This window comes from Mobula hypostoma, chromosome 30 (assembly GCF_963921235.1).
Source record: "Mobula hypostoma chromosome 30, sMobHyp1.1, whole genome shotgun sequence".
Classification (NCBI taxonomy): Eukaryota; Metazoa; Chordata; class Chondrichthyes; order Myliobatiformes; family Myliobatidae; genus Mobula; species Mobula hypostoma.
In genome coordinates this window covers 21,416,621-21,441,367 of record NC_086126.1, presented here as the reverse complement: position 1 = coordinate 21,441,367, position 24,747 = coordinate 21,416,621, and the positions used below count along the sequence as shown (strand labels likewise).

General features: G+C 50.2%; 1 protein-coding gene across 1 annotated transcript; it reads left to right on the top strand.

Moving 5' to 3' along the window:
* Window positions 1-6,723: 6,723 nt before the first annotated feature.
* On the top strand, window positions 6,724-24,544 carry arl2 (ADP-ribosylation factor-like 2). The gene is made up of 5 exons (XM_063036569.1): window positions 6,724-6,828; window positions 11,970-12,080; window positions 13,751-13,913; window positions 16,066-16,146; window positions 23,984-24,544. Exons 1-5 carry the CDS (start codon window positions 6,764-6,766, stop codon window positions 24,116-24,118), a joined length of 555 nt encoding a protein of 184 aa, XP_062892639.1. The 5' UTR covers window positions 6,724-6,763; the 3' UTR covers window positions 24,119-24,544.
* Window positions 24,545-24,747: the final 203 nt, after the last annotated feature.

The window sequence follows — 24,747 nt, the reverse complement described above, 5'->3', positions numbered from 1 at the left end:
CTACGTTGAGTTCAACTCTGGTCTCTGCCGTTCCTTTGGGTTCATCAGCTGCAGGGAGGGGAGGAGCCAGCTCCATGGGCAACAGCTCGCTCTCCATATTGTACTGTCCTGGCTTGTGTATCCAGACAGCCGGGACACAACATCCATGGTTGACCCTGACCGGCGGAGGCCTCACAAAACAAGCACAATTTAAGCCGCAGAGGTCAAAGGCTATTCCCAGGATAGGGTGGAAAACCAGGGGGCCTGAATGACAAAACCTGTGGTGAAAATTAAAAGCACCTTTAATATTCAGACTTGGATTTCATGCAGTGTCTTTGACCTGAAACATTACGTCCATTTCTGTCCCCACAGATTAGCAACTTATCAGCAGGTGTTGGAGAGAGGATAAGAGAGACTGTCTCGGATGGGTGGGGTCTTTGATAATGCTGGCAGCAAGAAGTGTAGACAGAGTCCATAGAGGGGAGGCGGGTATCCTCGATGTGCTCAGCTGTGTCCACGACTCTGTGTCCGCAGTTTCCTGCGGTCATGGGCAGGGCCATTTCTGTACCAAGCCGAGACACATCCAGAGAGTAGACGAGACCGGGATGGACATGGTGGGCTGAACACGTGCTTCCACACTGCATGGCTCTGAGACTCTAGTCTCTCCACGATCCACCATCCATCCTTCATCTCCGCTTGGCGAAGATCTGGTTCCTGAAACCACTGTACCCCTTCCAACAGCATCTCTCTAGTGCCATGCAGACAGTGAAGGGTGTTGCCAAGTGAGTCGTGATTGTGGTGGGACCTCCTGCTTGTGGTGGGCCTCCTGCTTGTGGTGGGATCTCCTGCTTGTGGGGATCTCCTGCTTGTGGTGGGATCTCCTGCTTGTGGTGGGATCTCCTGCTTGTGGTGGGACTTCCTGTTGTGGGGATCTCCTGTTGTGGTGAGACCTCCTGTTGAGGTGGGACCTCCTGTTGTGGGGATCTCCTGTTGTGGTGGGACCTCCTGTTGTGGGGATCTCCTGTTGTGGTGAGACCTCCTGTTGTGGGGATCTCCTGTTGTGGTGGGACCTCCTGTTGCGGTGAGACCTCCTGTTGTGGGGACCTCCTGTTGTGGGGATCTGCTGTTGTGGTGGGACCTCCTGTTGTGGTGGGACCTACTGTTGTGGTGAGACCTCCTGTTGCGGTGGGACCTCCTGTTGTGGTGGGACCTCCTGTTGAGGGGATCTCCTGTTGTGGTGAGACCTCCTGCTTGTGGTGGGATCTCCTGTTGTGGGGATCTCCTGTTGTGGTGGGATCTCCTGTTGTGGTGAGACCTCCTGCTTGTGGTGGGACCTCCTGTTGTGGGGATCTCCTGGTTGTGGTGGGACCTCCTGTTGTGGGGATCTCCTGGTTGCGGTGAGACCTCCTGCTTGTGTAGGGGACAGCAGAGCTTTGCTTCCAGGTGAGCTCAATGCCTTCTCTGCTCTCTTTGATCATTAGAACAGGGAGGAGCCATTGCCCATCCCCATGTCTCTGAAGATGACGTGTGGGCTACCTTGAAGAGAGTGAATCCAAGGAAAGCACCTGGTCCGGACAGAGTACCTGGTCGAGTACTGAAGACCTGTGCTGACCAACTGGCTGGTGTATTCACAGATATCTTCAGCGTCTCTCTCCAGCAGTGTCTGGTACCCAGCTGCTTCAATCGTACCGATAATCAAGAAGACTGTGGTAACCTATGCAAATGATCATCGCCCGGTGGCACCTACATCCACAGTGAAGAAGTGTTTTGAGAGGCTGGGGTTGAAGCATATCAGCTCCTGTCTGAGTGGTGACTTGCATCCGCTCCAATTCGCCCAGCGAGCAACAGGTCTACAAAAGACGCCATCTCGTTGCTCTTCACACAACCCTACAACAGCTGGAGAGTAAAGATGCATACATCAGGATGCTGTTCATCAATTAGAGCTTCGCATTTAGTGCCATCATCCCCTCAAAACTAGTCAGTAAACACAGGACCTGGGCCTCAATACCCCCTTGTGCAACTGGATCCTGGATTTCCTCACTTGTAGACCCCCGTCAATTTGAAATGGCAGCATCTCCTCCACAGGAGCACCACAGGGACGTGTACTTGGCCCCCTGCTCTACCCATGTTACAGCTATGACTGTGTGCCTGAGTACACCATGTACAAGGTCGCTGATGACACCACTGCTGTGGGCTGTATCAAAGGGGGTGATGGATCAGCACACAGGAGGGAGAATGACGCCTAGGCTGAGTGGTGTGATGACAACAACCTGTCACTCAATGTCAATAAGACCAAGGAACTGATTGTAGACTTCAGGAGAGGGAGGCCAGTAATCATCAGAGGGCCTGTCCTGGATCCATCATATAAATATCATTGCGAATAAAACACTACAGCACCTCCACTTTCACGGGAGTCTGCCGAATTTGGCATGTCATCGAAAATGTTGGCAAACTTCTACAGATGTGTGGTGGACAGTGCGCAGACTGGCCGCATTACGGCCTGGTATGGGAACACCAACACCTTTGAGTGGAAAATATGACGCAATGTAGTGCATTTGGCCCAGTACACCACAAGTAAACCCTTCCCAACCATTGAGCACATCAACATAAAACGTTACTGTAGAAAAGATCCCCACCATCACTCTCTTCTCACTGCTGCCATCAGGTAGAAGGTACAGGAGCCTCAGGTCCCCACCACCAGGTTCAGGAACAGTTATTACCCTCAACCATCAGGCTCCTGAACCAGTGAGGATAACCTCAACTCTGAACTGATTCCATCGGGAAGGAGGTACAGGAGCCTCAGGACTCTCACCACCAGGTTCAGGAACAGTTATTACCCTCAACAATCAGGCTCTTGGACAAAAAGGGATAACTACACTCATTTAAGGGCTCTTTTATCTTGTTATTTGATGCTCAATATTTATTGCTATTTATTTATATCCGCATTTGCAGGGATTGTTGTTGATTGATCCTGTTTGCAGTTACTGTTCTATAGATTTGCTGAGTATGCCCGCAGGAAAAAGAATCTCAGGGTTTTACGTGGTGACGTGTACGTACTCTGATCATAAATTTTACTTTGAGCTTTGAGGTACAGGAGCCAGAAGACTCACACTCAGCGATCTATCAAAAGCTTCTTCCCCTCTGCCATCAGACTTCCGAATGAACATGAACATTAGTTTATCGTAATTTTATATCTTTGCTCTGCCCGCCCTTGTTGACCTATTGTATTCGCTGTATAATTTTCTTGTGTTAGCGATTTCTGTGACTTGCAACAAAGGGCAACGTTCAATGGTTATAAAGATTTATATAAAACTTTTATACAAATAAATTTTACAAACAGATTCAACGTTTAAAAGTAAACTTATTATCGAAATGCCTCGATGTCACCGTATACAACCTGAGATTCACTCTCTTGTGGGCATTCACAGTGAATACAAGAAACACAATAGACTCAAGAGCGCCCCCTATAGGACCGGCAGACTCACAATCCGGTTTGATATCACCAGCATACGCTGTGAAATTTGTTGTTCTGTAGCAACAGTACACTGAAATACAGAATCATAAAAACTGTAAATTATAGTAAGTATATTTATCTTTCAAAAGCTACATTAAATAAGTAGTTCAAAAAGCAGCATTTAATGATTAGATAAATAGATACTTTCATGATGCCAAAGGAAATTGCAGTGTCACAGTAGCATTACAAATGCACAGACATACAAATATTAGAAGAGAAGCAAGAAAGAATAAAAAATAAGTTACCACAAGCAGTCTGACGGGAGGGGAGTCATCACTTCCCCGGCTGTAGGTTGACTCATTATAGAGCCTAATGGCCGAGGGTAAGAATGACCTCATATCGTGCTCTTTGGAGCAGTACATTTGTCTTAGTCTATTACTAAAAGTGCTCCTCTGTTCAGCCAAGGTGGCATGCAGAGGGTGAGAAACATTGTCCAGAACTGCCAGGATTTTCCACAGGGTCCTTTGTTCTACCACGGCCCCCAGTGAGTCCAGTTTGACTCCTATAACAGAGCCAGCCTTTCCAATCAGTTTATTGAGCTTGTTGGTATCACCTGTGTCCCCCACCAGGAGTTTAAAGATTTATATAACAATTATATAGAAATAAATTTTAAAAGCAGTTTCAACATTAAAAGTAAATGTATTAACAAAGTACACATATGTCAACATATACAACCCAGAGATTCACTTTCTTGTGGGCACTCACAGTAAATCCAAGGAACACAATAGAATCAATGAAAGATCGCACCCAACAGGGCAGACAACCAATCTGCAAATACAAAATCAAAACAAGATAATAATAATAAATTAATAAGCAATAAATATTGAGAACATGAGATGAAGAGTCCTTGAAAGTGAATCCATAGGTTGTGAGAACATTTCAATGACGGGGCAAGTGAAGTTGAGTGATTTTTCCCTGCTGGTGAAAGGCCTGATGGTTGAGGGGTAATAACTGTTCCTGAACCTGGTAGTGTGGGACCTGAGGCTCCTGTACCTCCTTCCCGATGGAATCAGTTCAGAGATGAGGTTATCCACACTGGTTCAGGAGCCTGATGGTTGAGGGGTAATAACTGTTCCTGAACCTGGTGGTGTGGGACCTGAGGCTCCTGTACCTCCTTCCCGATGGAATCAGTTCAGAGTTGAGGTTATCCTCACTGGTTCAGGAGCCTGATGGTTGAGGGGTAATAACTGTTCCTGAACCTGGTGGCGTGGGACCTGAGGCTCCAGAACTTCCTTCCTAATGACAACAGAGAGGAGAGAGCATGTCCTGGCTGGTGGGGTCTCTGATAATGGACGCTGCTTTCCTGTGACAATGCTCCATGTAGATGTACCCAATGGTGGGGTGGGCTTTACCTGTGATGGACTGGGCCGTATCCATTACTCTTTGTAGGATTTTCCATTCAAGGGCATCAATATTTCCATACCAGGCCGTGATGCAGCTCGTCAGTATACTCTCCACCACACATCTCTAGAAGCTTCTTAAAATTTTAGATGGTGTGCTGAGTCTTCACCATCTTCTAAGAAAGTAGATGTGCTGTCACGCTTTCTTCTTAATTGCATTGCGCTGGGCCTTGGTCAGATCCTCTGAAATGATAACACTGAAGAGTTTAAAGTTGGTGACCCTCTCCAGCTCTGATCCTCCGATGAGAAGAACTGGCTCATGGACCTCTGCCTTCCTCCTCCTGAAGTCAATAAACAGCTCTTTGGTCTTGTTGACATTTGATTGAGAGACTGTTGTCATGGCACCACTCAGCCAGATTTTCAGTCTCAGTCCTGTAAGCTGACTCATCACCACCTTTGATTCAGCCTGCAACGATGGTGTCGTCAGCAAACCTAAATATGGCTTTGGAGCTGTACCAGACATCCCACCTCTCCCGGAAGTTCCAGGAGTCTCCCGCATATTGATAGTGGCTCCCTGATGCCCGCAAATTATATACAATATCCTGGAAATCAATTTTTTTTAGAGCGAGCGAGCGAGAGAGCAAGAGAAAGTGTGAGAGAGAGAGAGAGAGAGAGAGAGAGAGAGAGCGTGCTCATGTGCCATGGCAGAGTGTTCCAAAAAAAAAATAGAACGTACGTCACTCCAGACTACACTAAACTGTATCCCTGCCTAATAGGGGCCAAAATAATGACAGTAACTTTTCTATTGCCCATGGTGGGTTAAGACTGTAAAAGACATGTTGAGGTGAGTTTAACTGGTGTCATTCATTCATTAGTGTAGCTAACGTTATTTAAACTAGCTGGCTCGCTGCTAAGGAGCTACCCTATTGCAGACATCCCACCTCTCCTGGAAGTCTCCCGCAAATTAATGGTGCTACCTCCCTGAAATGAGTTTTTGCAGGGTGGGATGTCTGCAGCATTTAGCCACACAGTCATAGGTGTAAAGCTCACAGCCTTGTTTATTTAACTGTTAAAAGAAACTGGGATAGTGCATGGATAGAAGGGGTATGGAGAGCTATGGTCCGGGTGTGAGTTGAAGGGACAGTTTGCTGTGGGGCAGTGGGCCTGTTGCTGTGTTGTAATGCTCCATCCTGGGCCCAACATATCGAGCAGTTACAAAGAAGGCACGACAGCGGCTATATTCCATTAGGAGTTGAGGAGATTTGGTTCGTCACCGAAGACTCTCGCAAGTTTCTACAGATGTACTGTGGGGAGCATTCTGACTGGTATGGGGGTGGGGGGGGGAGTGAGGCCCTGGGGAACACTGTACAGGATCGAAATAAGCTGCAGAGAGTTGTAAACTCAGTCAGCTCCATCATGGGCACCGGCCCCCCAGCATCCAGGACATCTTCAAGGAGCGATGCTTCAAAAAGGCAGCATCCATCATTAAGGACCCCATCACCCAGGACAGGCCCTCTTCTCATTGCTACCATCAGGGAGGAGGCACAGGAGCCTGAAGACACACACTCAACGATTCAGGAACAGCTTCTTTCCCTTTGCAATGGGAGGAGGTACGGGAGCCTGATTCTGAGGGAGGGCTGATACACGGGGATACAGCGCCCTGCAGTATTCTGCCTGACCGGCACCTCCGCGGGTGGCGCTGTGCTTGACTCCAGCCCGATTGAACCCATCCTGCCGTCTGCCGCACTCTCGTTGGTAAACGGCCGGTAACCATACGACGGGAACCGCCAATCGAAGGGCGCTGGGTTTGATTGACGGTGGGATTGGACAATCGGCAGGGTCCTGTTGGCGGAGCGAGCCAATGAGGGTGGCGCGGAGGCGGGAGCGATGCTCGGCGGCGGAGGAGGTGGAGGAGGAGGACGCCGGCGCGATGGGGCTGCTGAGCATCTTGAAGAAAATGAAGGAGAAGGAACGCGAGGTGCGGCTGTTGATGCTGTATCCGGGCGGTGGCGCATCGGATGGGCCGTGGGGGGTGGGAGCAGTGCGGGGTCGGTGGGTGGGCAGTGTTCGGTCACAGGGTGTAGGGGGTCAGTGTTGGGTCACGGGGGTGAGAGGTCAAGGATGGCCATGGGGGGGTCAGTGTTGGGTCATGGGGGTGGGAGGTCAAGGATGGGTCACGGGGGGGTCAGTGTTGAGTCATGGGGATGAGGGTCAGGGATGGGTCACAGGGGTGGGAGGTCAAGGATGGTCACAGGGGGTCAGTGTTGGGTCACGGGGGTGGGAGGTCAAGGATGGTCACGGGGGTCAGTGTTGGGTCACGGGGGTGGGGGTCAGGGATGGGTCTCAGGGGTGGGAGGCCAAGGATAGTCATGGGGTGGTGAGGGGTCAGTGTTGGGTCACGGGGGTGGAGGTGGCCGGGGATGGGTCGCAGGGGACTCGGGGGTCAGCAATGGGTCACGGGGGGGGTGGGTGGGTCAGGTATAGTGTCATGGGGGTAATCTGTGTTGGGTTATGCGGGCGTGAGGGTTCAGTGTTTGGTCATGGGGTGGTGAAAGGTCAGTGTTCAGTTACGGGAGGGGTGGGTAGTCAGTGCTGGGTCACAGAGGGTGGGGGGGCCAACAGTGGGTCAAGGGGGAGCGTTGTCAGGGCGAAGGGGTTGGGAGTGAGGTCTGGGAGAGGAGTGAGGATTTAGGGGAAGGGGATGAGTGGGAGGGAAGGAGATTGGAGAGAGGGCAGGAAGGAGAAGGAGTGAGGGGGTGGAGAGGAGTTGGAGGGTTTTGGATGAATGTGGGAGATCTGCATAAGTGTTTTTGATGAGCAAGAGGTTCTCAACCAAAGAACTGGAGCCAGGCAGGGATATATGACCCTGTGTGAAGACAGGTCACTCAATCATTTGGACAATATCACCAACAATGCCAGTGCATTTTCAAAGTGTGTTACAGGCAGAGGCTATCAGTGAAGGGTAGGGTGTGTTGGGGACCAAAGGGGGCAAACTGTAAGTGAATTTCTCACCTGCATTCGTGAGGTAAAAGGATGCTTTAGTCAGAGAATCCGGGCAGTGAAATTCTGCAACACATTAGCATTAAAGAAAATCACGTATAACATGCTGTAGTGGGTTTGAAGGCGGATGAGCCTGCACGGCCTGATGAGGACTTGCTGCGGCCCAGACAGGAATATTTAAACCTGATGAAGGGTCTTGGCCTGAAACGTCGACTGTTCATTAATTTCCGTGGATGCTGCCTGGTCTGCTGAGCTCCGCCAGCATTCTGTGTGTGTCGCTGGGGTAAAAATTGTATCTACACTGGGAAAGGTCAGGTTTAATGAAAGGCAGCGGTTCTTTGGGGGGTGGGGGTGATCCTGTTTGAGCAGGCTGATGAAGAGGGAAGGATTGATGTTGTGGGTGAGGACAGTGTTTCAGGTGGCAGGTGGCCTGTGAAAGTGGTGCAGCGCAGGAGCTGGTGCTGCTCGTTTTAGGCTTTGGCAACCGGGATGTGCGTAGGAGAAGTTAGCTCCGCACGTGAAAACTGTCGATAGTGGAAGTAGGCTCGAGGATGATGTCGATGTGAGCGATGACAGGTGGAATTCCATTCAGAAAACCTTTTGGAAGGGAGGAGAGGGGATCGGGGGCTGTTTGTTCAACTAAGATTAGAATATTCAGAATCCGGCTCAATAATTCGTTCAGAAGCGAGGAAAGCAGTGAGGTGGTGTTCATGGGTTCAATGTCCATTCGGAAATCCAATGACAGAGGGGAAGAAGCTGTTCCTGAATCGTTGAGTGTGTGTCTTCAGGCTCCTGTACCTCCTCCCTGATGGTGGGAATGAGAAGAGGGCCTGTCCTGGGTGATGGGGGCCCTTAATGACGGATGCTGCCCTTTGGGAGGAGATGGCAGTGGGGGAGAAGCTGTCGTGGAATGCTGAAGTGTGTCTCCTATACCTTCCCCCCGGGTGATGGGGGCCCTTAATGACGGACACCACCGCCTTTTGAAGGTGTCGAGGCTGGGAGGCTAGTGCCCACGATGGAGCTGCCTGCATTTGCCACCCTCTCGCTTTCCTCGACCCTGTGCACCGGAGCCCCATGCCAGGCAGCGACGCAGGCAGGCTGGTTGACTATCCTCCGAGGTGCGCGGTGGCTCGAGGGAGTACTGGCAAACAGAAGGGTTTCTGTGCACTAGTGGAAATCATGGCAGTTCAGGTGATGTAGAAGGCAAACAGGTTACTTGCCTTGGTTCACTGGGGGGGAGGTGAGGGGGGATACAAGACAAGAGCAGAGAGGTGAAATTTCCAATTTCGGAGCACAGCTGAACTCGTGTGCCGTCTGTTCTCCTCACAATGGAAGGAAGTGACTCCACTGGTGAAGGTGCAGCAGAGATAGAGTATCTCAGTCCTGGGGAGAGAGTGCGTAGGCTGGGCTAGTTTGGAGTTGAGGAGGCCGAGGGGAGGACTTGACTGTTGAGGGGAGCAGAAATGGAGAGACTTTCCTCTCAGAGCAGAGCCACGATTAAAGCGTCCACAGAGAGGGAAGAGGGTAGAGCGGGCAGTGAACCCGAGGAAGGATGTTTTCACCCAGAGGGTGTCACAATCAGGAACGCTTGGCCTGAGGGGAGGTGGATACAGCTTCATCCCCGTCACAACACTGCAGAAGTGTCCAGATAATCACCACAGGGTAAAAGGTGAAAGAGCAGGGCTCCCAGCCTTTTTTATGCCATGGGCCCCTACCATTAACCGAGGGGTCTGTGCACCCCAGATTGGGAGCCCCTAGTCTACAGTCAGTGCTGGTCGTTAGGTGCTTGATGCATCGGGAGCAGGATGAGGCCATTCATCCTCTCAGAAAGTCAATAGGACTCGGTGACGTGGCATGTCTCGGTCCCCACCCTACGTCAGCGCTGAGTGATGATGTGTATCAGTCCCCGACCTACAGTACTGTGCAAAAGTCTGAGGCAGGTTTATATAGCCCGGGTGCCTGAGACTTGTGCACAGGACTATACGCTCTTATTATAATTTATAGTTTTTTATTATTATGTATTGAAGTGTACTGCTGACACGTAATTTCGCAACGTATGCCGGTGATATTAAACCTGATTGTGTGGGCACGTGGCCAAGTGGTTAAGGCATTGGACTAGCGACCTGAAGGTCGTGCGTTCGAGCCCCAGACGAGGCAGCGTGGCACTTAATCACGCATTGCTCTGCGACAACACTGGTGCCAAGCTGTATGGGTCCTAATGCCCTTCCCTTGGACAACATCGGTGTCGTGGAGAGGGGAGACTTGCAGCATGGGCAACTGCCGGTCTTCCATACAACCTTGTCCAGGCCTGTGCCCTGGAGAGTGAAGACTTTCCAGGCACAGATCCATGGTCTCACAAGACTAACGGATGCCTTAAAGCTGATTGTGATTCTGGGATGACACCAAAGCAGGTGATGTTGACAGTCAGGATTATCATCGACTGGGTAGCTGGGCTGGGGAACGGCCAATTCAGAAAAGCACAATTTGGTTTTGAATTAAGGTGGTCAAAACCTTGCTGTCCCCTTTTGTGAGGTAGGAGGTTACATGGATAGTGCTGTAAAGGAGGGGGACCTTGGGGTATGGGTGTGCTGTCCCTGAGTGAGCAGTCACGGGTAGGCAGGGTCATGAGGGAGACTTTGGGAACGCTGGCCGTCACCGGTCCCCACACTGAATATAGAACTTGGTGTTTCAGTAGCAATTGTACAAGGTATCTTTGAGGAAAGTTCGTTAGATACAGATACATGGACGATCGGAGTTCAGGGGGTCTGGGCCAAGGGCTGGAACGTCCTGTCAGAGGAAGTGGCTTTACACGGGTACGTGGATGACCAGAATTCAGAGGGTATTGGCCATGGGCTGGGTCATGGGATTACCTTGAATATACATGGACGAGTTTAGGCTGAAGGGGCGTTTCCATGTACAACTCTTTGACTCGATACCGTACTCAAGAGAGGATCTCCGACCAGTGGTGCAAAGGGTCACTGAGCACTGAGCCAACCGGCAGCTGGGGACAGGAACAGGCAGGATCTAATTGAACAGGGGAGCAGATATTTAAAAATAAAGCTTATTTTATTTCATCAAGGGGCAGATTTGATAGTTTTGGGGTCCAAGTCGAGGGTCACTCTGTTGCACTGGCACCAGAGGTAACTACAGACAAAGGCCCACTGACACAGACAGTTATCTGTTGTGGGTTTTGGAATTGGTTTATTATTGTCACACGTACCGAGATACGGTGAGAAGCCGTTCTTGCACACTGGTCACACTGATCAGATCATTACACGGTGTATTGAGGTAGAGCAAGGTAAAACAGTAACAGAATGCAGAATAAAGTGTCACAGTCACAGAGAGAGTGCAGTGCAGGTAGACGATGAGATAGCTGTGAACTTATTGTATTAGTTTTCCCTTCCTTTCCACTCTTCTTCAATTCCCCAGTCTGTCTTCTTGCCTGCCTCTCACCTCCACCTGATGCCCTTCCTCCTTCCCTTTCTCCCATGGTCCACTCTCCTCTCCTATCAGATTCCTTCCTCTCCAGCCCCTTACCTTTCCCACCCACCTTGTGTCGTCTGTCACCTTCCAGCTATCGTCCTTCCCACCACCTTTTTATTCTGGCGCCTTCCCACTTCCTTTTCAGTGCTGATGAGACGACTCGGCCCAAAACGTTGACTGTTTATTCCATTCCCCAAAGATGCTGCCTGACCCACTGAGTTCCTGCTGCATTTTGTGTGAGTTGCTATACAATAGAAGCTGTTCTTCAGCCTGGTGGGATGTGCTTTCAGACTTTTGTATCTCCTGCCCAATGGGAGAAGGGAGAATGTCGGGGATGAGTGGGGTCTTGGATTATGTTGTCTGCTTTACAGATGCAGTGAGAAGTGTAGACAGGGTCCATAGAGGGGAGGCTGGTTTCTGTAGTGTACTCAGCTAAACTTGCACTCTGACGTGCTGGCACAAAGATTGAGAGTCCCTTTTTGGTGTTCGGCTACATCCCCTGTGACCATTTAAACAACCCAGTCGGTCCGGATCTGAGACACACTCCCTGTATATGATTCCATCACTGTGTAATCCACTTCAGGGTTGTTTAATTCTTCCGTTAATTCCAAGCGTGGTTTGTCTACGCTCCTGGTTCCTTAACTCGTTTCCAGCGGCCTGGACAATGCCGGGAAGACGTCCATCCTGAAGAAGTTCAACGGAGAGGATATTGACACCATCTCCCCCACGCTGGGCTTCAACATCAAAACTCTGGAGCACAGAAAGTAAGTGGGCACGCAGTGACCTCACGCCCCTGCATCTCTCTCAGCTGGGATTAGAAATGGAGCATTTGATGGCACGTAGGTTCCTGCCTCCCACCACATGGGAGGGAGAGACCCAAACCTCAATCCAGCACAGCCCAAGCTTCCACTGGGGATTGTACAGGGCTTTGTTTCTTATCGGTGTTCATGGTGAAGACAAAGCAGTATGCAGCCCCTTTTATCTAACAAGTGATAACCACATCCTTATTTAATTAGAAGTACAGAAGAGTAAAAAATCCACCGGCCCGATTATACCCGTGTAACCCATTCACACACTGACTGGTACGTCCTGTCCTGTTCTTCCCCACCGGCCCGATTATACCATGTGACCCATTCACACACTGACCGGTACGTCCTGTCCTGTCCTTCCCCATTGGCCCGATTATACCCACGTGACCCATTCACACACTGACCAGTACGTCCTGTCCTGTCCTTCCCCACCGGCCCGATTATACCCGTGTGACCCATTCACACACTGACCGGTATGTCCTGTCCTGTCCTTCCCCACCGGCCCGATTATACCGTGTGACCCATTCACACACTGACCGGTATGTCCTGTCCTGTCCTTCCCCACCGGCCCGATTATACCCTCGTGACCCATTCACACACTGACCGGTATGTCCTGTCCTGTCCTTCCCCACCGGCCCGATTATACCGTGTGACCCATTCACACACTGACCGGTATGTCCTGTCCTGTCCTTCCCCACCGGCCCGATTATACCGTGTGACCCATTCACACACTGACCGGTATGTCCTGTCCTGTCCTTCCCCACCGGCCCGATTATACCCTCGTGACCCATTCACACACTGACCGGTATGTCCTGTCCTGTCCTTCCCCACCGGCCCGATTATACCGTGTGACCCATTCACACACTGACCGGTATGTCCTGTCCTGTCCTTCCCCACCGGCCCGATTATACCCTCGTGACCCATTCACACACTGACCGGTATGTCCTGTCCTGTCCTTCCCCACCGGCCCGATTATACCGTGTGACCCATTCACACACTGACCGGTATGTCCTGTCCTGTCCTTCCCCACCGGCCCGATTATACCCTCGTGACCCATTCACACACTGACCGGTATGTCCTGTCCTGTCCTTCCCCACCGGCCCGATTATACCCGTGTGACCCATTCACACACTGACCCGTGTGACCCATTCACACACTGGAGTGTACGTCCAATGGAGTTTTCAACAAGAATCTGTCTGGGGAAAGGTTGTCTTTGGACTCCGAGCTCTAATTTGGATACGTATGTGGATGGGAGGGGTGGAATTCGCTACAGTCCGGGTGCAAATCGATTGGATGAGGTGGGAGAAATGGTTCAGCATGGAGCAGAAGGGCTGATGGGCTTGTTTCATGCTGTTGTGTTTTGTGACTGAATGGCGGTGGAGTTGGTGGGGAGAGGGTTGGTGCTGTTGAGATCTGTTCAGCGTCTCACTGGGTCATGAACACCATGGCCTGGTGGAGTTGGTGGGGAGAGGGTGACATTTCCCTGTATTGTGACCTCTCCCCCCAACCCGCCCAGCTTCAAGCTGAACATCTGGGACGTGGGAGGACAGCAGTCTCTGCGATTGAGGGTGTGCCCTATTGGTGACATTTCACTGTACTGTGACCTCTCCCCCCAACCCGCCCAGCTTCAAGCTGAACATCTGGGATGTGGGAGGACAGAGGTCCCTGCGATCCTACTGGAGGAACTACTTTGAGAGCACGGACGGCCTGATCTGGGTGGTGGACAGTGCCGATCGCCTCCGGCTCGACGACTGCAAGAGAGAGCTCTCCGTGTTGCTCCGGGAGGAGGTAGGTGCCAAGCGGAGAGAGCGCAGGGGTTTTGTCCCGTCCCCCGGTGCGAGAGGAGGGGTGGTCCACGATTCTGACTGCACTTCCACTCCTCTACCTGCATGTAAACAGAACCAACAGTGTGAGGGCAGGCGGGCGGGGGTGCTGGGAGGAATCAATACCCACGTTTCCGTGCATTTATGCATTGGGCTGCTGCTACGATTGCCTGATTCGATATTTGCATTAACAGCCAGGTGTACCTAACAGAAACAAAGAAAATCTACAGTTCATTACAGGCCCTTCAGCCCACAATGTTGTGCCGGCCATGTAACCTACTCTAGAAACTGCCTAGAATTTCCTTACTGCTTGGCCCTCTATTCTCAGCTCCATGTACCTGTCTAAGAGTCTCTTAAAAGATCCTGTTGTATCCACCTCTACCATCTTCGCTGGCAGTGCATTCCACGGACCCACCACTCTCTGTGTGGAAAACTTACCCTGACATTCGCCTCATACCTACTTCCAAGCACCTTAAAACTATGCCTCCTCATGTGAGTCATTTCAGCCCTGGGGAAAAGCCTCTGGCTATCCACATGATCGATGCCTCTCATCATCTTACACACCTCCATCGGGTCACCTCTCATCCTCCGTCGCTCCAAGGAGAAAAGGCCGAGTTCACTCAACCTATTCTCATAAGGCATGCTCCCCAATCCAGGCAACATCCTTGTAAATCTCCTCTGCACCCTTTCTATGGTTTCCACATCCTTCCTGTAGTGAGGTGACCAGAACTGAACACAGTACTCCAAGTGGGGTCTGACCAGGGTCCTATATAGCTGTAACATTACCTCTGGCTCTTGAACTCAATCCCACAGTTGATGAAGGCCAATACACTATATGCCTTCTTAACCACACAGTCAGCTTTGTGTGTCCTATGGACTCAGACCCCAAGATCCCTCTGATCCTCCACACTGCCAAGACTCTTAGCATTAATACTATATTCTGACTTCATATTTGACCTACCAAAATGAACCACCTCACTCTTATCTAGGTTGAACTCCATCTGCCACTTCTCAGTCCAGTTTTGCATCCTATCGATGTCGTGGTGTAACCTCTGACAGCCCTCCACATTATGCACAACACACCCAACCTTTGTGTCATCGGCCCATCCCTCCACTTCCTCATCCAGGTCATTTATAAAAATCATGAAGAGAAGGGGTCTCAGAACAGATCCCTGAGGCACACCACTGGTCACTGACCTCCATGCAGAATATGACCAGTCTACAACCACTCTTTGCCTTCTGTGGGCAAGCCAGTTCTGGATCCACAAAGCAATGTCCCCTTGTGTCCCATGCCTTAGAAATTACCCAGGGTTACCTATAGCCCTCAATTTTTCTAAGCTCCATGTACCTATCCAGGAGTCTCTTGAAAGACCCCATCGTAACCACCTCCACCACTGTGGCCGGCGGCCCATTCCACACACTCACCACTCTCTGCGTAAAAAACTTACCCCTGACATTCCCTCTGTACCTGCTTCTAAGCACCTTAAAACTATGCCCCTCCTCGTGCTAGCCATTTCAGCCCTGGGAAAAAGCCACACGATCAATGCCTGTCATCATCTTGTACACCTCTGTCAGGTCACCTCTCGTCCTCCATCGCTCCAAGGAGAAAAGGCCAAGTGAGGTGACCAGAACTGAACACAGTACTCCAAGTGGGGTCTAACTAAGATCTTATATAGCTGTACCATTACCTCATGGCTCTTGAACTCAATTCCATGATTGATGAATGCCATCACACCATGCCCCTTCTTATAAAGTGGCCACTGAGTGTATGTCGTTCCTGCTCTAAACGTGGCCTTACCAACACATTAAACAATAGTTACGTGATGTCCCAATATCTGGAGCGTGAAGGCCAGTGTGCCAGTCTCCTCTCATCACCCTGTCTACCTGTGTCACCACTTTCAAAGAACTATGTGCCTGCCTCTGTTCTCCAACACTCTCCCTTCACCGAGTGGATGGACTGAAGTCGGGTGAAGGGGAGTAGTTTGTCGGGAATGGGGACTGGCTGTGGTTAGCGGGGTGAAGTTGGGAGGTGTACTGTCTGGTGTACCTGTTGGAGTGGAGAGGAGGGTGTCACGCTGTTGAGGAGTACTCCGTAACTCACTCTCCTCTCCCTCCAGCGACTGGCCGGCGCTACACTCCTAGTGTTTGCGAACAAACAGGACCTGCCTGGAGCCCTCTCGTCAGATGCCATCAAGGAAGTAAGTGGCTGTAGCTGTTCTGCACTGTGTCCTCGTGAGATGCTGACACTGTGGGGCCGGAGTGTATGGGAACACTGGCTGGGAGACAATCTTTTCTCCTCTCCTTCCTGCCCCTGTCTAAGTGCAGACTGAGATGAAAACAGTGTGTGGTCGGTGGAAGGGAGAGACACCGGTCTTCGGTGGGGAGTGCTGAGCAATTCCACAACAAGGTGGACAATACAGAAACAGGCCCTTTGTCTCCCTGCTGGCCGTTTTGCCCACCTACACCATCCCTTTGTCCCCCTTCAGACATCTGTTTAAATATCTCTGCAAACATAGTGATTGTATCTGTCCCTGTCTACTCCTCTGGCAATGGCTTCCAGATATCACCCACTCGACTGTCGACTGAATATCGGTTTATTCATAGAACAGTACAGGCCCTGTGGCCCACAGTGTTGTCTTGACCCTTTAACCTACTCTGAGATCAATCTAACTCTTCTCTCCATATAAAATCCTAAAGGGATTGGACAGGCTAGATGCAGGAAGATTGTTCCCGATGTTGGGGAAGTCCAGAACGAGGGGTCACAGTTTGAGGATAAAGAGGAAGCCTTTTAGGACCGAGATTAGGAAAAACTTCTTCACACAGAGAGTGGTGAATCTGTGGAATTCTCTGCCACAGGAAACAGTTGAGGCCAGTTCATTGGCTATATTTAAGGAGTTTGATATGGCCCTTGTGGCTAAAGGGATCAGGGGGCATGGGGGGAAGGCTGGTACAGGGTTCTGAGTTGGATGATCAGCCGTGATCATACTGAATGGCGGTGCAGGCTTGAAGGGCTGAATGGCCTACTCCTGCACCTATTTTCTATGTTTCTATATAGACCTCCAGTTTTCTATCATCCACGTGCCCATCTAAGAGTTTCTTAAATGCCCCTGATGTATCTGCCTCTGCTATCACCCCTGGCATCGCTTTCTACGCACCCACTACTCTGTGTATTAAAAAAACATGTTCCCCTATACTTTCCTCTAATCACCTTAAAATTCTGCTGCCTCGTGTTACTATTTCCGCCCTGGGAAAATGTTTCTGTCCGTCCACTCGATCTCTGCCGCTTATTTACAGTGTGGAGCCGACCCTTCTGGTCTCTCCGCTCCCAGCAACCCCACAGCCCCGATTAGCCCTGACCTAATCACGGGACGATTTACAATGACCCATTAATCTACAGTTTGGCCTGTGGGAGGAGACCGGAGGACCCGGGGAAACCTGTGCATTCCGAGGGGCTCCTTACAGAATGGCACCAGAATTGAACTCTGAACCACAGAACACGGTGAGCTGTAGTAGCATTGCGCTGACCACTACGCCACCGAGGCACCCAGGTTAACATCTTGCACACCTCTCACTCTACTTCACTCCAAACAGAACAGCTCTAGCTTGCTAAACCTCTCCTCATGAGGCGTGATCTATAATCCAGGCAGCATCCTGGTAAATCTCCTCTGCACCCTCTCTAATCCAAGCAGCATCCTGGTAAATCTCCTCTGCACCCTCTCTAATCCAGGCAGCATCCTGGTAAATCTCCTCTGCACCCTCTCTAATCCAGACAGCATCCTGGTAAATCTCCTCTGCACCCTCTCTAATCCAGACAGCATCCTGGTAAATCTCCTCTGCACCCTCTCTAATCCAAGCAGCATCCTGGTAAATCTCCTCTGCACCCTCTCTAATCCAGGCAGCATCCTGGTGAATCTCCTCTGCACCCTCTCTAATCCGGGCAGCATCCTGGTAAATCTCTTCTACACCCTCTCTAATCCGGGCAGCATCCTGGTAAATCTCCTCTGCACCCTCTCTAATCCGGGCAGCATCCTGGTAAATCTCCTCTGCACCCTCTCTAATCCAGGCAGCATCCTGGTAAATCTCCTCTGCACCCTCTCTAATCCGGGCAGCATCCTGGTGAATCTCCTCTGCACCCTCTCTAATCCAGGCAGCATCCTGGTAAATCTCCTCTGCACCCTCTCTAATCCGGGCAGCATCCTGGTGAATCTCCTCTGCACCCTCTCCAAAGCTTCCACAGACTTCCTATAATGAACCAACCGGAACTGGAACACGATATTCCAAGTGTACTCTGACCAGAGTTTTATACAGCTGCAACATTACCTCGCGATTCTTGAGCTCAGTCCTGCCATTACTGACCTCCTTAACCACCCTTTCAACTTGCTGCCAGGGACATCTAGAAGCGGTGGGAGTATTTATATACTTGTGCAATGAAAATCTTCTTTGACGTTCTGCAGATGCTGGAAATCCAGAATAACACACACAAAGTGCTGGAGGAACTCAGCAGGTCAGTCAGCATCTGTTAAAGGGTCTCAGCCCGAAGCAACACCTCTTTATTCCTCTGCATAGATGCTGCCCGACCTGCAGAATTTTCTCCAGCATTCTGTGGGTGTTACTCTGGAAGTGGTCACAGTGCTGCTATATGGAGGTAGTTTGGATGGCGGGGTGGAGATATGTCTCGATCAAAGGAGATGTAAGGTGCTCCTTCCCTCCGCTAGCCTGCAGGTCACCCTTGGGCAAGGTGTAACACCTGCTTAGCCCCCGATCAGCGTCACGGGAAGCCGTGGGATCAGGTGGTGGATGGTCGTATGAGCAGCCGGTGCAGATCACAAGTCCTGGTTATATGACCACTGACGCCAGGCAGACGATCTCTGAAGATTGGGGATGGCTGGGGACACCTGTCTTGTAAAGACACTGCCCAGAAGATGACAATGGTAAACCACTTGTGTAGAAAAGTTTGTCAGTAACCATCATGGTCATGGATGGACCGTGATCGTCCATGTCATAATGACACGGCACAGAATGATGATGACTGAGGTAGTGATTAGGATTGTGCCGGCTGGTTGAAGGAAAGTGGCCGCTCCTGAAGCTGGTGGTGAAGGACTTCAGGCTTCTGTACCTCCTGCCCCATTGAAGCTGTGAGAAGGTGCCCTGGCCCAGATGGTGGGGTATTTGATAAAGGGATGGTGTAGGATTTCCTCATGCCCGATGGAGCTGTGAGAAGGTGGCCTGGCCCGAGTGGTGAGGATGTTTGATGAAGGGATGGTGTGGGACTTCCTTGTGCCCTGTGGAGATGTGAGAAGGTGCCCTGGCCCAGATGGTGAGGATGTTTGATGAAGGGATGGTGTGGGATTTCCTCATGCCCGATGGAGTTGTGAGAAGGTGCCCTGACTCAGATGGTGGGGATGTTTGATGAAGGGATGGTGAGGGATTTCCTCGTGCCCGATGGAGCTGTGAGAAGGTGCCCTGACTCAGATGGTGGGGATGTTTGATGAAGGGATGGTGAGGGACTTCCTCGTGCCTGATGGAGTTGTGAGAAGGTGCCCTGGCCCGGACGGTGAGGATGTTTGATGAAGGGATGGTGAGGGATTTCCTTGTGCCCGATGGAGTTGTGAAAAGGTGGCCTCGCCCAGATGGTGAGGATATTTGATAAAGGGATGGTGAGGGACTTCCTCGTGCCCAGTGGGAGCTGTGAGAAGGTGCCCTGACTTGGACGGTGAGGATGTTTTCATGGATCCAGGTGGGCAATAACAGGAAGCAATAGGCAAGGTGCTCTCCTTGGAGAGTGCTCAGGGCTCAGTGAGCTATGGAACAGATTTTGGGATAGTTAGATTTGTGAGGAGAAATGGATCAGGCTGCTGTGGGATGAGATGAACTGAACAGTGCCCAATAAGGATAACAGAGGGAGAATAAGATGAGAGCCAAGTGAGGGTTGGTATAGAGTCACAGAACACTACAGCACAGAAACAGGCCCTTTGGCCCACCTGGTCCATACTGAACCATTAATTGCCCGGTCCTATCAACCTGCTCCTGGACCATTGCCCTCCATAACTCTCCTATCCATGTACTTCCATGAACTCTGAGTGTTGAAATTGAACCCATGTTCACAACTTCCGCTGACAGCTCCTCTTGCACTCTCAGTGATTCAGGAGTTCCCAACCAGAACCCTTGTTAGTCCATAGTTGGGAACCCCTCCCCTGAGTGAAGAAGTTCCCCCTCAGGTTCCCTTTTCATTCTTAACCCATGACCTCTAGTCTACTCTCACCCAAGCTCAGCGTAACTGCAAGCAAGTATGCACCACTCAACACGAGGCACATGATGATGGTGGGGGGTTGGGGGCCAATTGAAATTTTTCTGATCCACAAGAACAAGAGTGTACATGTACTTTATGTTCAAGGTGTAAAACAAACCAGCAGAGAGATGGGACGTGAGTTTGATTGGTGCAGAGGGATTAAGAAGTGTTCTATATACAAACCAGAGAGACGGGATGTGAGTTTGATTGGAGCAGAGGGATTGACAAGTGTTCTATATACACACTGGAGAGATGGGACGTGAGTTTGATTGGAGCAGAGGGATTGACAAGTGTTCTACATACAAACCAGAGAGGTGGGACGTGAGTTTGATTGGAGCAGAGGGATTGACAAGTGTTCTATATACACACTGGAGAGATGGGACGTGAGTTTGATTGGAGCAGAGGGATTGACAAGTGTTCTACATACAAACCGGAGAGATGGGATGTGAGTTTGATTGGAGCAGAGGGATTGACAAGTGTTCTATATACAAACCGGAGAGATAGGACGTGAGTTTGATTCGAGCAGAGGGATTGACAAGTGTTCTATATACACACTGGAGAGATGGGACGTGAGTTTGATTGGAGCAGAGGGATTGACAAGTGTTCTATATATACACTGGAGAGATGGGACGTGAGTTTGGTTGGAGCAGAGGGATTGACAAGTGTTCTACATACAAACCAGAGAGACAGGATGTGAGTTTGATTGGAGCAGAGGGATTGACAAGTGTTCTATATATACACTGGAGAGATGGGACGTGAGTTTGGTTGGAGCAGAGGGATTGACAAGTGTTCTACATACAAACCAGAGAGACAGGATGTGAGTTTGATTGGAGCAGAGGGATTGACAAGTGTTCTACATACAAACCGGAGAGATGGGACGTGAGTTTGATTGGAGCAGAGGGATTGACAAGTGTTCTATATATACACTGGAGAGATGGGACGTGAGTTTGGTTGGAGCAGAGGGATTGACAAGTGTTCTACATACAAACCAGAGAGATGGGACGTGAGTTTGATTGGAGCAGAGGGATTGACAAGTGTTCTACATACAAACCTGAGAGACGGGATGTGAGTTTGATTGGAGCAGAGGGATTGACAAGTGTTCTATATATACACTGGAGAGATGGGACGTGAGTTTGATTGGAGCAGAGGGATTGACAAGTGTTCTACATACAAACCTGAGAGATGGGATGTGAGTTTGATTGGAGCAGAGGGATTGACAAGTGTTCTACATACAAACCAGAGAGGTGGGATGTGAGTTTGATTGGAGCAGAGGGATTGACAAGTGTTCTATATATACACTGGAGAGATGGGACGTGAGTTTGATTGGAGCAGAGGGATTGACAAGTGTTCTATATACACACTGGAGAGATGGGACGTGAGTTTGATTGGAGCAGAGGGATTGACAAGTGTTCTATATATACACTGGAGAGATGGGACGTGAGTTTGGTTGGAGCAGAGGGATTGACAAGTGTTCTATATATACACTGGAGAGGTGGGACGTGAGTTTGATTGGAGCAGAGGGATTGACAAGTGTTCTATATATACACTGGAGAGATGGGACGTGAGTTTGGTTGGAGCAGAGGGATTGACAAGTGTTCTACATACAAACCAGAGAGACAGGATGTGAGTTTGATTGGAGCAGAGGGATTGACAAGTGTTCTACATACAAACCGGAGAGATGGGACGTGAGTTTGATTGGAGCAGAGGGATTGACAAGTGTTCTACATACAAACCAGAGAGACAGGATGTGAGTTTGATTGGAGCAGAGGGATTGACAAGTGTTCTACATACAAACCAGAGAGACAGGATGTGAGTTTGATTGGAGCAGAGGGATTGACAAGTGTTCTACATACAAACCGGAGAGATGGGACGTGAGTTTGATTGGAGCAGAGGGATTGACAAGTGTTCTATATATACACTGGAGAGATGGGACGTGAGTTTGATTGGAGCAGAGGGATTGACAAGTGTTCTACATACAAACTGGAGAGATGGGACGTGAGTTTGATTGGAGCAGAGGGATTGACAAGTGTTCTATATATACACTGGAGAGGTGGGACGTGAGTTTGATTGGAGCAGAGGGATTGACAAGTGTTCTACATACAAACCAGAGAGGTGGGATGTGAGTTTGATTGGAGCAGAGGGATTGACAAGTGTTCTACATACAAACCAGTGTAGCAACAGAGAGTCGTGAGGGACTGCTGATGCTGGAAGAACTCAGCATACCAAGCAGCAGCTGTGGAGGCCTGGCATCAGCTTCTCTTGCCCAAATCTCTCTGCACCTTCAATTTGCAGCCTCCTGCCCGTCCCCAGTTCAGACCATTTCACCGTTGGTGACCTTCCCTCAAATACCTGGGCACTTGGCTCTGAAATTTTCCCTCTGGAAACCTCCCTCTGGAATACTGTGCAAAACTCTTAGACACATATACAGGTAGGGTGCCCAAGACTTTCACACAGTACTGTATTTGTCAATGTGGAGCGGAGGGCGAGTTTGTAAATCTGGTGGGAGCAAAGGATGTTGGGAATGGTGAGGGTGGGGCACCTTGGGAGGGGTGTGGGACAGGTGGCAGAGAAAGAGTGCCAGGGTGGGGGGGGTGGGTACAGACACACCCAGCCCTGAGACACCAGGCAAGGTCATTTGACTCCAAACAATTGGTTTATTGATCATTACAGAATGTCTCTCTGGTGCTTCCCGCTCCCTCCCCTCTCCCTTCCCCTTTTCCCAACCATGATTCCTCTCTCCCTGTCCCCTTCCCACTCTCAGTCCACATATCAGAATCAGGTTTATCATCACTCACATATGTCATGAAATTTGTTTTTTTTTGCAGCAGCAGTACATAAAATTTCTACAGTTCTGTGCAAAGATCTTAAGCACCTCAGTTATATATATGTGCCTGAGACTTTTGGACCGTACTGTACACGGTTGGGCCAGTTAGCATTGACTTTGTTATCTATCCTGGACCCAACATGTCGATGCAGTTACAAAGAAGGCACGATAGCGGCTATATTTCACTAGGAGTTTGAGGAGATTTGGTTTGTCACCAAAGACACTGACAAATTTCTACAGATGTACTGCATTCTAATTGGTTGCATCACCGTCTCATATGGAGGGGCGGACACTGCCCAGGATCAAAATGAGCTGCACTCTGGTTGTAAACTCAGTCAGCTCCATCACGGGCAGTAACCTCCCCAGTATCCAGGACATTTTCCAGGAGCGATGCCTCCAAAAGGCAGCATCCATCATTAAGGACCCCCATCACCCAGGACATACCCTCTTCTCGTTGCTACCATCAGGGAGGAGGTACAGGAGCCTGAAGACACACACTCAATGATTCAGGAACAGCTTCTTCCCCTCTGACATCCAATTCCTGAATGGACATTCAACCCATGAACACCACCTCACCACTTTTTTTTTCTGTTTTTGCATTACTTATTTAAATTAACTTTTAAAATTTATATATATTGTTTATATCTATTATAATTCACAATTATGTATTTCATTGTACTGCTGCATAACAACAAATTTCACGACATTTACCGGTGATATTAAACCTGGTTCTGATCTACTTCTCTGCTTGTGAGCGAACACTAGATCTTCAATAATAAGGAGAAATACTAAATGTAGTTTAATGCCTCTGTGAATATTTATTTTTCAATTGAATTTTTGAATATTTCACCTGATCTTATACAGTCTCAGTAGGCTGCTGTTCTAATGGTCGTCTTTACACCCCCACCCGGTCTCTCTGCAGGCCCTGGACCTGGACAGCATTAAGACCCATCACTGGTGTATCCGCGACTGCAGCGCGGTGACGGGGGAGAACCTGCTGGCTGGAATAGACTGGCTACTGGACGACATCTCCTGCCGAATATTCACCGCGGACTGAGCCCCCCCCCGCAGCCCCTCACCCCGAAGGACTGCCCCCTCCGAGCCCCTTGTCACGACGGTAGCGCCCACCCTATGTAGTCATGGCCGGGCGCCATGCTTCCTGTATCCGAGGCTTGGATCGACCGGAATGGACTGCCCAGAGCAGCAGCTGCATCGAGTTATCGAAGTGGAGTTGGGAGGGGGAGGGGGGGGCAGAGAAATAATTAAATCCCACCTGCAAAGCTCCTTAACTTTATGAACCCTCAATGTTAAATCCTTTTCTGACAGGACAGTGACGTGAGCAGTGCTTGGTTCCATGAGGTGTGAATGCGGCAAGTAAATTTTGATCTGCTTGAAGGAGCCCTGTAAACTGAAACAGCGGGGAATTCTCATCCCTTTTGTGCACTCACTTCCTCGCCCCCCCCTCCCACCGGGGTTCTCTTAATTGCTCCCTTATCCGCCCCACCTGTGCCCTCCCTACTACCCACCCACACCCTCCCTCGTTCCCCCCCTCCCTCATCCCTCGTCCCTCGTCCCTCCCCCGCCTGGGCCCTCCTCAACCTGCGCAGTGTGGTTACCAGGCTACCATGTGCATTTTGTGATTGTTTTTGTCTGGTGGCTCTTGGAAGGCCCAGGTCCATCTGTGCT